This window comes from Astatotilapia calliptera, chromosome 7 (assembly GCF_964374335.1).
Source record: "Astatotilapia calliptera chromosome 7, fAstCal68.1, whole genome shotgun sequence".
In the NCBI taxonomy this organism is placed as follows: Eukaryota; Metazoa; Chordata; class Actinopteri; order Cichliformes; family Cichlidae; genus Astatotilapia; species Astatotilapia calliptera.
This window is the reverse complement of record NC_137428.1, coordinates 44,917,394-44,930,383: the sequence shown is the minus strand read 5'-3', so window position 1 is coordinate 44,930,383 and position 12,990 is coordinate 44,917,394. Positions and strand designations below refer to the sequence as shown.

The following is a 12,990-nucleotide window of genomic DNA, read 5'->3' as shown; positions in this document are numbered from 1 at the left end:
GTCTAATGAATGTTTTATTTCTTTTCATTTGATCATCAATTTTTTTTTTTTTTTTTACACACTATGGTTCTGAAAATATGCGTATTTAATTAAAATAGTATTATTAATCTGTAGCAGTGCCCATAACTACCAGAACTTAAATAAATTATCCTCAACATTTTCTACAATTTAAATAATTTATTAGATCTGTATTAATGATTTCTTTCACCCATGCTCAACTATAAGAAAATAATATAACTTTCAACTCTTCAAGAATTACAAATATCTGTTTCAGTGACTGAAAGTGGAAGAAAAAAGAAGCAAAGAAAATGATATGAATATTCTTGTAACCCATCAACAGGATAGGATAGGTCCCAACATTTCTTATAATTATAAAAACAGTCTGGATTGCAAACATACTGAAAGGATGGCTAATAACATATGAACATGTCAAAAGTCTTAAGAGCTATCTTTCAAAATGCAGTGACAAGACCAAGACCAGCCAAAAGCAGATGGTACCACTTTCTGTACTAGTGGGGTGGACTGATTAGTTTTAGTGCCCCAAAATAATGAATATATGCATGTTTGACCTTCATATGTTTGCCCTAGCAGTAACAAACACAATTAATTTTGGACAAATTAAAAATTGCTATATTTTCCACATATAAAACTTTTTGACCTCTGCCTCGTCAGTCATTTCCTTCCTTGCACTTCATTGTGAGACAGTAGGAAACACTAAACATAGATAGAGAGAAATGTCAACATTGCAGAGCATTACACTGACTAAAATCGCAGATTATTTCCCAGTTGTTGACTTTAGTACAGTCGGACTCTTGATTCAGTTTCCCTCTTGTTGTGACTCATTTATGCAGGTGAATGTGGTAATATAGCATAAATATAGACCACAAATCACAGGACACTGAACACAAGTCTTATGTTAATGTATTATGCATGTAATTTTAATGTGGTGGCTTACTGGTGTTTGGACTAAACACAGCACCACCATTTCTATATTTTCTGTATTTTCTCCCTCCTGCATGACAAATATGTGCCTAATACTTACAGTGTTGTATGTTTGTGATGCATTTTGGCTGTTAGATGTTTTTGTATGTGACAAGAACTGAAACAAGATGGACTCGGAGGAAGATAAACAAGCTCTAGGTGTGAAAACTCAAACTGATTTTTTGGAAATTTTCTCCTGATTGACAGGTTCATCAATCAGTTAAACTCGGATATGGTGAATGACATTCCCACCTCCCGAGCGTCCGGGCTCTGTTGTCTTCCAACCAAATCAGGACTTGCTGCTGCAGGATGGGACGTACTCATAGCCAACTCAAAGATCCCAAAGTTCAGGCGTCTCATTGATGTGACCACGTCCACTACAGTTTCCTCCGGTGGGCTGACTGACACCTCCAACTGGTCAATCCAATTTTGCCTACGTCGTGCTTTCTTTCTTTGGTGCAAAATAAAAAAAGTCTTTATTTAAATCAGTTTTGACATTACAGTCTAAAGTCTCAGCTCCATATCAGAGCCTGGCTGATCTTGTTTTCCCAGTTATTGGTGGATCCTGGACACCAGGTAGTAAAGAACAAGGAAGACCAGGACCATCCCCATGGAGACGTAACACAGGATACGGCGGTTGTCTCGTCCTGATCGGACCATGGTGGAGAAACGTTTCACACTGCCAGTGAGCAGGCCTGTCGCACTCATGAAGTTTGAGTCCTAAAAGAAAGAGGAGATAATTCTTTAATAATTCACAATAAATTGACCTAAGAGAAAAAATAAAACAGCCTATATTTGAGATAGTATTGATTTGTACTTATATAATGTGCACTCTGTTTACCAAATGAATCAATCCACACAGATTCTGACAATCAACACAGTGCTAATTTTTTATACTGGGACTTTATAAAAATGTTTCCTGAATGTTAGGTCCCAGTGAAACCTGTAGATTGAACAATTCACTAAACAGTTCAGAGGAGCCATCGTGAAAATACAACAGGGTGAAACTCAGTGAATATTTAAAACAATATTCTCATTATAGACAAATGGGAGAAATTAAAATGTCAGTTCTTTTTTACTAAAAGCTTAACTATATTTGTGTTTAAGGCAGGAAACGCTCACCATGCCATCCAGGTACTCATTCTGATCGTCCACTTCTCTGTCGATGTCGTAAGCCAACTGCGAGATACAGAGACAAGAAGATGATCAAGTTATTTGTAGAAGTCTGACTGTGGCAGACCAGCAAACTGTCAAAACGTTTACTTTTATGGAGGCCACTTTCACTTTCACCCGGGTGCTACTTACTCTCTTAATTCCTATGACATATGTTCTTGCTCACCTGAGGTTGAATTTAAACCATTTTGAAACCTGTAAGGACTATTACTTTTTATTTTAGATTATTTTTATCATGTCCTAAAATGTGAAATCTCATGCAAAAATGTACTAATAAGCAATCACTTGTAACAAGTGAAGTTTTAAATCATCTCAGGGTTAGACTACAGGCAGAAGAAAGAACATGAGAGCAGATTCTGAAAAGCGAATGGCACAGCAGAGGAAAATGTAGAACAGGAAAGCAAACATCTTCTTGGTTACCCTTTATCCTTTTAGGCTGTTGCTCTGTCACTGAGTACCTAACCAGCTTAGCGCAGATTGGAAGATGTCCAACTAAACAGGACGTTGTAGGGATTTAAAACACAACTCTTTGCTAAAAACAGACACGACTCATTTGTCAAAGTCTGTGAACATGCATAAAATATTTTCTGGATCCCCAAAGAGGTTTGAATCGGGGACAATTTCTACAAGATTTAAACCAATTTATTTATTTAAGCATAACAGAAATTTTGAATCAGTCTAAAAAATAACAGTAATCTTTATAGATGTCTTGTCAGTATAGTAGGCAGACTAATTGTCTTGACTCTATGTAAACAAGTTGTTTTCATTAGTGTACAGTAAATGCCCAGAGGATTGTTCTGAACCAGGAAGAGCCTGAAGCTTGGTGTGAGAAAATCTTAATATCATGTAACTATGTAGAAGTGCCTGATGGTGTCCCATCTTACACTGGAGGCACTGGTTGTACAATTTTCAAATTTTCACAATGCTGTACATTTATTAATAAAAGACAACCATTACACCAGTGATGCATTTGGTTACACATTTGCTGTGTAATGCATTTGCTGCAACAACTTCTACTGTTATAACGGCACATCACTTTTTCTCAGCTAATATATACACTAACTTACTGTAAGTTACATATCTACTTTTTAATGCACAGGTACAATACACAATCTGCACTTTTCTAATTATTCTAAATATTCTTAACTATTTAAACATCTTTCAGTATCCTGCTCTGTTTGCACACTATCTGTATGCTAATTTTAACAACTGTACTGTACTCTGCTCTGGTAACTATTGTCCATGATGTAAATATGTAAATATTGTGTTTTCTGTTCGGCGTCCTGTTCTTTTTGTATATGTATGTTTTTTGCTGCTGATACAACCAAATTTCCCCTTGTGGGACAATTAAAGGATTATTCTATTCTATTCTACACCTGAAATTCTTACAAGCAATAAGCCATGTATCAGTACATTAAATAACAAAACTGGCTGTGTTTGGCATAATTAATAATTCTGATTCTGGGAACTGACAGCTTTACTTATAATTAAAACTAAGTACATTTGACAGCAGTAACCTAGTAACTACAGACCAGCTGATTTATTAATCAGACTGGTCGCTGAAGGGGACGGTTGTTGGTTGTTACCCACAGATTTCAGTCTGGACACTTTGTTGGCCAGGTTCTCTGCCAGCCGTTTGTTTTCAGCATCGAGCACATCATCCACAGAGCCATGGCCTGGACAAGCACAAACACCGTGGATTAGATATGACACACAAGATCTGAATGTTCCTTGAATTGTTATGTTTCTGTTGAAAACCGCAGATAGACCTCATAAGATTTTGCCAAGCACATAGTTCTGAACACATAACTTCTTAAAGAATAGGTAATGTTTCTAATTTTCGGTTTAAATCAACAGGAAACAACACGTTTTCATCAATGATTTTGATATCAGCATGATCTGAGTGTGGAGCAGAGTCTCTGCTGAAGGGATGTTCTTTATAAATCCAACCCTTTAAGCTAAGCACGGAATAACGACGTGAAGTAAACTTACAACACTGCCGAGGAGTATTACTTATCCCATATTTGGGAAACTAATAAGATACTACTACTACTACTACTACTACTACTAATAATAATAATATCACTTTTTATCACCCTTCAGAGAGGCAGATGCTTCTTTAGAGGGCGATAGCAATTGATATGAAACTTACAAGGTAGCCTTGCTTTTTGCTAATATTTAAGTATGTCAGAGCTAGTTAGCTTAGCTCTTGAGATTTGGGTGTTATACGAGCAAATGATACTTAAAAATAACATTTTAAAATGTACCACCCAGCTGTAACATCATCTCTAAGCTGACACAAATAACACACAACTGAATATTTGGAAGTGAATACGTGTCAAAACATTTACCTCTGTTCCACTCCGCCATGTTGCTTGTTGCTGAATGACGTCACAATCAGCTGTTCACGTGGCGGACACGTGACTGCCTTTCTTCTTCGTCGACTACGTTAAGGTTTTTTGTTTTTTTTTCGACAACGTTAAGGTGTCGTTAGTATTACCGCTTCAATGACGACAGAAGACTCCAAAATAGTTCTCGCCTTCTTTGTGTTTATGCATTACACTAGCTGAGTACTGATGCCTTAACAAAGACTTTAAGCATATACCACACAAAAAGGGGAATAAATGAAGAGTGGAAAAACAAACAACAACAATAACATCAACAATAATACCTTTATTTGTGTATCACTTTTTAAAGAATACAGTCCTATCATACAGACTCATTAATAGCCATCCGGTCAGACGTCCATTCTAACATACATACTTAACTTACACACAAATAGATGCAAACTAAGGTCGAATAATGGTAAATGGCCTGTATTTGTATAGCGCTTTACTTAGTCCCTAAGGACCCCAAAGCGCTTTACACTACATTCAGTCATCCACCCATTCACACACTGGTGATGGCAAGCTACATTGTAGCCACAGCTGTCCTGGGGCGCACTGACAGAGGAGAGGCTGCCGGACACTGTTGCCACCGGGGCCACCGGGCCCTCTGACCACCACCAGTAGACAACGGGTGAAGTGTCTTGCCCAAGGACACAACGACCGAGATTGTCGGATGGGGAAATCATTATGAGAACACTAAAATATATATAAAAAATGTTTTCGGCAGTTGTTTAAAACAAATTACGGATTCAGCTGATCAGGTAAAATGTGACCATTATGCTGAAGGTTATTACAAAGTTTGGGCACTATTGCCTCAAAAACGTGATCGTCTCTGATTCTGATTTTAAAGTAAAAGCGTGGGACATTTAGCAGACTTTGATCAGGTGATCTGCAACGATAGGGTCTCAGTAGCTCCGATAATATAAGCAGGGCCCTCCTCATGTGGCTGTTTAAAATCTGCAGAAGTGTCTGTTTTATCCACAAGAGGTCGCTCTTTCTGTCCTGCTTAGGGTAGTTGTGTACTACTTGTGTCTCACAGTACCTGTTTTCAATTTAAAAACAAACAAACAAACAAAAAAAAACCTGTTTTCAATTTACAAAACGTAGATGTTTGTAATATAAACATGATAAAAACTACATCTAAACAAAGAAAATTATTAATGTATTTTAACAGTTTTATGGTGCAATCCATGCAAAATACCCCAAATTACGTGATTGTAGTTTATCTAAATGTGAAAATTTATAAATATTTAATTTATTATTCACAATTATGAGCTGTATACTGTCAGTGTAACAAAATAAAAGCACTGATGGTGTCACTTTGGGAAACTGTAGAGATAGCCATTCTTCAACACAGCCACTCTCTTAGGCAAGCTTTCTTGTAATTTCTTTAAGTAGTCTTCAGGAATAGCTCTCCAGTTTGCTTGAAGGACAGGCAAAGCTTTAAAAATTGTATTGAAGTGTTAAATAGCTGTCAAGTCTTTACTGTACGGCCTGTACGCCCCGTTTCTGTTCAAACATGAATGCACACTAGTGCACAAAGCAAGGTCCACAAAGGCATGGATGACAGAATCTGATTTGGGAGCACTTGCCTGGCCTGAACAGAGTCCTGACCTCAAAGATAGAACATCTTTGGGATGTTGCTTCCAGGTCAATCATGCTAGGCTCATCAATTGTTTAGGGCAAGGTTTCCTCTTTCAGTAGCCTCTTATGACTCATGTTAAGACTACTGGATGCACTGTCATATTTATTTTCAGTAATCAATTTTGATACGAATAGAAAAAATGTGACCCTGCCCCAAAGTAAGGTTTTAAAAGGCTTTTCCCACTCAAAGTTATTGCTCTGATTCCACAGTGCCCCCTCTCCCCCCTCCCTTTTTCATACTGGTGAGTGTTTCAAGTCACCTTCCTGGTTGGATGGGCTGTGGGAATTTCTGAAATGTTATTTTTAGATCTGCTAAAATGAAATATAGGCATTCTTGAACGCCACCCAAAAAGCTCTAAACCACCCAGTGGTCTACATAAATCTTAGTTATAATTGTTTTAGCAATTAGCTTGACTAGCATAACTTTGAAAATATTATTAAAGGAGATTTAATAAAAAAAAAGTATTCAAATGACATTTTGCTTTATGTTTGTAGCAACAAAAACACAAGTGACAAAACAATATTTGGGCTTTATCTAAATTAAATTTCGTTTCAACAGTCACCAGGGCATAAAAACTTTGTGATAGAATTTCAGTCAAATTCTATTAAACAGTGTCCCCAAATTGTCATGTTGATTGTTACAATGATTTTTTGCTTCTGGTTTTGATTTTTAGTGTTGTTTTAGTACCTTTAACTTTTTGTGGTATCATTGCATTTTTGTTTTTCACATTATTGTTCCAGTCTTTTTAGGGTTTCTACTGTCTCTGTATCATGTAGGATTCTTCTTGCCTCATGTTTTGTTCCTGTCTTATAACAGTTGGTTTTTTTGGTGTTTATTCTCTGGGTTTTGCCTTCTTTCAGTCTGATTGTTGTTTATTTCAGATCTTTCAGATGTTTACATACCTCATCATGGGCATTAGAGTCACAGGCCTTTGTGATTTCTCTGACTGCCTCTTTTTCCAGAATGGATTGATTGTACAGCATACATCTTTAATGACATAGCATACATCACACATCAGAAACTGGTACAATTTCACATTTATTTGGGATTTTCTATAGTCCACACATGGTATACATACAGGCTCAAATGTATAAATATACTCAAATATTTCAAAAGACGGAGTTCTAGAGAATAGTTTTATGGTCAGACAAGACAATGGTGAGCTATCTGACTAAGGTACAAGAGGTCAGAGGAGTAAAGGAGTAAATTATGCTCTGACTTTTTTTTCCAAGCTTCCTGTGGTAGTGGTACATTTCACAGTGGATGAAATAATGAAGTGGGAAGACTACCTCCAAATTCTTTAGCTTCACCTCATACTTGTACATTCAGTTCTTCCCTTTTAAATCCCTCAAAGATATATGCTTCCTTCCCCCCAAAAAAACTCAAAAAAAGAAGAAAAAAAAGAAGTTCAAAGAAATAATTAAAACCCCCAAATTACCAAAATTTGGGGGTTTGCTCATGATGGGTAAACTTCTGGCCTGTACCTTCTGCACAGCCCTGGTTTTGCCTTTGTCAAAGTAGTCTTTGATTTCTTTTCTGTGTGTTGTGTTCTGTTTGTTTTTCCTTTCATGGCTCGTCATGGTTGTATGCAGAGAATATAGAAACATTTTGATCAACTGTGGTTTTTGTTAAGCAGTGAATCCAGAGCTTTGGTCTTAGTAGTCCATCACTGATCTGTCGAGCCAATCCTTAAACTACTGCTGTGTAGACCTCTTTAGAGTGTGGGGTCAAAGATCATGTTAGATCAAAACAAAAATACTAGAACGTAAATACGAAAGAGTGATATTATCCTGTGTGTGTGTGTGTGTGTGTGTGTGTGTGTGCACACTCAGTTAATCCTTCTATGTCATTGTGTACTGTAATCCGTGTGTGTGCGCGTGTGTCACATGACGTCATCATGCATCATTGCTGCTCAGGGTGATGAAGTGTGTGTAACAAAGTGAAAAGACCACAGTAGAGCAAACAGTTGGACTGTTTCATGGAATTCTCCATGAGAAGTCGTGCTGATGGTTATGTACTGAACTACTTTCCTTTGGGGCTGCAGTTGGTTGTCAGGCTGTAACGTCCGACCACTTGCATTCACCTTCACAGTTTGGTCTGTTTAGATCTAATTGGTTCATCTCAGCAGGAGGAGTCTCAGTGCTATATGTGGACTCAATGCGCACCCTTTCTGGAGTATGAAGCACAGCAGCAGCAGGTTTAGATGGGGTGTGTGTGTTGACCTGGTGAGTGTACGCCTACTGTGTGCCTTTCAGTCAGAGGATGCAGCAGGTGTAGACGTAGTTCGTGTGTGGACTTGGCATGTCGCTCTCAGCAGGAGGAGCTGCAGCAGCGGTCTCTCTGGCACTCAGTGAAGCCACAGATTGTCTAATTAGATTAAGCGAGGCTTTCCTCAGATAATCATTCAGCCAGCTCCTGTTTTTTCCTCTGATAAAGAGAGCTGTTTGAAACTGCGAGCTTGCTGAAGGTCACGCTGAAAAAGGACCAGTTTGGGTAGTAAACTGGGGTCTTGGTGCTGTTCTGCAGACTGCCCGCTGAGGAGCTGTCTCCGGGTTATGGGCTGTTTCTGGAGCTGTGAGTGTGTCGCTGCTCACAGTAATCGGACCACCACTAATACCTGCTGCTGCTAACAGGAGGTGATGGGGGAAGTTTCTGTAAGTAAAGCTTTTCTTCTTCTCAGTGCCACAGTAATGGATTGTTGTTGTTTTTTTTTATTATTAGAAATGGCTTCAAGTTGTGTTTTTGTCATGAAACCTGGATGTGTTTCTGTTTTTTTGTATTTGTGTGGATGACTTCCCGTGGAATTTATTCATTACTTATGCAGTTTTACTTTGTTTTGCTGTTCTGATGGTTAATTAATTAATAATAGATAATTTGAGATTTCCTCCAATATCTAATTCTAGATCATCCTTTTCAGCTTCTAATGTGAACATTTACAGCTGCACTTAGGTTTATATTTTACAGCATGAAACCATTTGTGGTTCTTAATTGTTGGTTAGAATTCGTAGTAAAGCCATACTAAGGTACAGTGAGCAGCAAAACTTCAATGACTATTTTGACTTCTGTCCATCCTGCTCTTCTCTCAGTAGCTCTTTTCTTCCTCTGCCTCAGCCTTAAACAGATAGGCTGTTTCTCCCTCTCTCAGATTAAGCCCAGGCTGACTGATTGACACAGATTACAGCTAAAGGCACAGAGGTCACAACCTGTGAGGCACAAATATAAAGGGTTTCAGTTCACATAGGAGCAGGGACAAATCTCTACTCCACACACTGTTACATATTCAGTCTGAGCTCCTGTTAACCATTGAGGGGAGAACATTGTGCTTGATTGAAATAAAATGAGCTCTACTGGGTCCTGCTTGGCTGATTTGTGTCTCATGGAGCTGGTTTCTAATGTAAAGGACTTAAGACAATCTCGTAAGCATGCGGTTGAGTAAATACTGGATTGTAATGAGATTTTAATTGTGAAGAAGCTTATAATACTGTTTTCATACTATTGTCCATCGTGTTGTTGCCCACTAGTTTTCATGTCCTTGCCTTTTTCTTTATAAATTACAAAACATTAGAAAGAGCCTTTCCATGAATGGCTGATCAGGTACAGCAGCTTTAGTGGTTGCAGATATTTATGTTAAATGAATGAAATTCTTTTCAGGTGATCCAAAAAGTTTCAGTGAGAGCACTAACAGGGACTACAAACACAGACTATATTGCCATATTGTCTCCTTCACAGCCCCCTAATAAATCCAGGGCTGAATTTCAAATCAATTTCAACTATCATTATATTTGGCATCATAGTATACCAACAGAACACTTTGCTTTCAGACTGCAGGCTTGTGGTTCTAAGAGTATCTAAAAGTAGCACAGAGAGAGTTTTCAGCTACCAGGACCCTCAGTTATGCTGTTGTAGGCTGCTGGAGGACTTCCCATTGTGCACTGAGCATTCCTTATGTACTTGCATGCTACTACTAGATGCCATTAACTTTTCTGCTCTTCTGTGTTTTGTATGTGCTTTTTCTCATAGTTTGTCTATGCCCTCCTTTCCCCTCACACAAATCAGTCATGATAAATGGCTTCCCCTACTTGAACCTTATCCACTGGAGCAGGGGTGCCCAATCCCAGTCCTCGAGAGCTACTATCCTGCAGCTTTTAGATGCATCCCTACTCCAACACAGCTGAATCAAATGAATGGCTTGTTATCAGGCCTTTGCCAAACACGATGGCATGCTGAAGAGGTAATCAAACCATTTGATTCAGCTGTGTTGGAGTAGGGATGCATCTAAAAGCTGCAGGACGGTAGCTCTCGAGGACCGGGATTGGGCACCCCTGCACTGGAGGCTGCTCATCTGATTGTTGGAAGTTCCACCCTGATTTTGTAGAGTTTCTATCTTTTAAAATACCTTGAGGTAGCTGAAATGAAGTGAAGTAAAACTTGTATTGCATGATGACAATGATGATATTTTGAAATGAACTGCTTGGGATTGCAAAAAGTACTTTTTTTGACATTATTTATTTATAAAAAAACAAATCTGAAGATGTAGAATCATAAGAAGTATACGAATTAAAATTCATCATATGCAATGTGTAGAATGTGCAAACCTTTACTTTCCAAGAAATCATACCAGAGATGTCACCGTCCTGTCCAATCCCATCTTTTTTGTGGTAATAAGTGTATTATTCTTTCTGCAGTACAGCGTATATCCTGATGTTATCAGGACTTATCTTTCTCTCAACAGTCACAGAGTCCCTGTCAGGCTACATCGGTACCTCAGGCCTACCACTGAGTCTATTTGAGAAGGCCTCTGCTGAGTCCCCAAGAAAGGAAAAATGACCAACAACTCTTTTAGTGGGTCCAAATATGTCCGACGTGGCGAGGCCAACCACGATGCAGAGTTCAGCTGCTCAGTCCAGGAGCTGCGCTCCCTCATGGAACTTAGAGGAGAGGAGGCAGTTGCTAGAATCCAGGAATCTTATAGTGAAGTTAATGGACTGTGCGCCCGGCTGAGGACGTCACCTGTCGATGGTAAATATGTTCAGAAATTGTATTTCCTTTGTGTCCCTACAAAACTGACTCCTAGTTGCAGCGTCACAGTATCACAGATGTGAATCTAAGATTAAACTTCAGATTAAATTAAGAGCTCAAACATTTGCACAGGCTACTCAGTTTGCTTCATTTTTAAAAAATCATTTAAGGAAAGTAACAGTGCATTAAATGTGAAGCAAGCACAGGGTGTGCAAACTTCTGCATACACCTCAAAGTTATGATTTTGAATAAATTTAGAACTCTTCACTACTGACTCACTGACCTCCCCTCCCGGCGTGGGCATCATTAAAACAGCAGAGGACATACTAGGTTCATTAGTCTTCAGGGACTGTTGACTGTGTGATGGTCAAAGTCATCTGTGACCTGCAGCTCCTGTTGCTCTGCTCTCTGTCAGTTTCTGGGCAGAGAAAAGCACATTGTGTTCAAAAATATTCAAGTAGAGGATTCGTTGCAGTGGGGATAAAAGTGTTTTTTTCTTCTATTTTTTCTGTAGCTGTAAAGATCAGAATCAGAATCACGTTTATTGGCCATGTATATGCACGGACACATACAAGGAATTTGGTCCTGGTAGATGGTGACTCTCAAGCACATGTGGATATATACAGCTACACATGCATACACAAACATACACAAGTTGTGTAAACCAACCATAAATGTATGTTGTTGGAGGTGAGGGCAACTCCAGTGTAGCTCGGACAAATGGGGAGAAATGTCTCTGGAAGGGCATCTGGCAATAAATCTCTGCCAAATCAAACATGTGGCTCATCAAGAAGAAGAAGAGGAAATAACAGTGTGTCTTAAACAGGGATTGGTTTACTTGCTCACAGTGAGGGTAGCTCAAATTATTTATTTGTGGATCGGATGTCAACAATCTATTTTACATGTGTGTTTTTTCTTCTTAATGTAATCGTGAAATTTCTTTCTTCTGTGAACAAGTATATTAGACTGTTCACTGGAAAAATCACACTCCTTGCCAGTCCACTTTTACCAGTTAGTTAGTGTTCAGGTGTGTTTAGTAGTTTTATCTTTCACTTTTATTTTCCTTTTCTTAAAGCACCCACAAGTCAAATCTGCTCATTTACTCAAAATATTTGCTGACTTTGTTCTGAAATGAGAAGCTTGTCTCCTCTGGAGCTTTCTCTCAAGTCAGCGTTTCTTGTTTATAATGCCGCTGCTTCTTTTGCTTTTTTGTGCCTAAGTTGGACTTTAACTTAAGGTTTCCTATTAAACTTTATCTGAATACTGACCCACACAGGGTGTCTTATAGTGACCTACAGACAACGCATTAGGTTTGTCTTTGCTGAGCTTGTCTCATACGTCTGCCCTTTGACATTTCCCCCCCATTATTAATTCATTCAGTCTGTCTGTCTTCCACGCGCTCGGTAAACACTTTTAGTGCTTCGACTCCTGCTGAGAGTAAAATGTCAGCAGCAGGTTGAATTGACTGGAAAATCCATTCCGCTGCTTTATTTCTCTTTGTATTGACAGCTGGGGACAGATGACATAAACTCTTAGTGTAATCCCACTTACCTAAACATTCGGAGAATGCACAGCACTCTGCTCACTGTGTTTCATTTTCAGACAACATGAAGAGAAATGTTGGGTTAAAAACCAGTTACAACTGACGGAGCCAGCTGCAGCCACGCAGCAGCTGCAGTGTCTCTTAGGGGATCGGAGTGTGTCCTGACATGTTGTTCTACTCCACAGAGGGGAAACCGCTCTGCTCTTTGCTCCCGCACAACACAATATTACTGAAGAGACACA

At 38.8% G+C, this 12,990-nt stretch overlaps 2 protein-coding genes across 3 annotated transcripts in view; one reads left to right on the top strand and one right to left on the bottom strand.

Moving 5' to 3' along the window:
* Window positions 1–157: 157 nt before the first annotated feature.
* Window positions 158–4,602, bottom strand: bet1l (Bet1 golgi vesicular membrane trafficking protein-like). The gene is made up of 4 exons (XM_026174740.2): window positions 4,506–4,602; window positions 3,745–3,830; window positions 2,104–2,160; window positions 158–1,701 (listed from the first exon to the last, which is right to left on the bottom strand). Exons 1-4 carry the CDS (start codon window positions 4,522–4,524, stop codon window positions 1,534–1,536), a joined length of 330 nt encoding a protein of 109 aa, XP_026030525.1. The 5' UTR covers window positions 4,525–4,602; the 3' UTR covers window positions 158–1,533.
* A 3,658-nt stretch (window positions 4,603–8,260) lies between these two features.
* LOC113026220 (plasma membrane calcium-transporting ATPase 1-like) overlaps window positions 8,261–12,990 on the top strand; it is a 32,975-nt gene continuing 28,245 nt past the window's right edge. The window contains exons 1-2 of one of the 2 annotated variants that reach the window (XM_080304543.1): window positions 8,261–8,840; window positions 10,919–11,205. In XM_080304543.1, coding sequence (XP_080160669.1) covers window positions 11,010–11,205 — 196 coding nt within the window. In that variant the 5' untranslated portion in view covers window positions 8,261–8,840; window positions 10,919–11,009. Of the gene's footprint in view, window positions 8,841–10,571; window positions 10,589–10,918; window positions 11,206–12,990 lie in introns of those variants that run through there. The other variant, XM_080304544.1, reaches the window with a different exon arrangement.

What these genes read in the sequence shown, in the direction of transcription:
- bet1l (XM_026174740.2), bottom strand. An exon ending in AAGTGTCCAGACTGAAATCT is followed by an intron (nt 2,161 to 3,744) that starts GTGGGTAACAAC and finishes TGTATCTCGCAG; the next exon opens with TTGGCTTACGACATCGACAG. An exon ending in ATGAGTACCTGGATGGCATG is followed by an intron (nt 1,702 to 2,103) that starts GTGAGCGTTTCC and finishes TCTTTCTTTTAG; the next exon opens with GACTCAAACTTCATGAGTGC.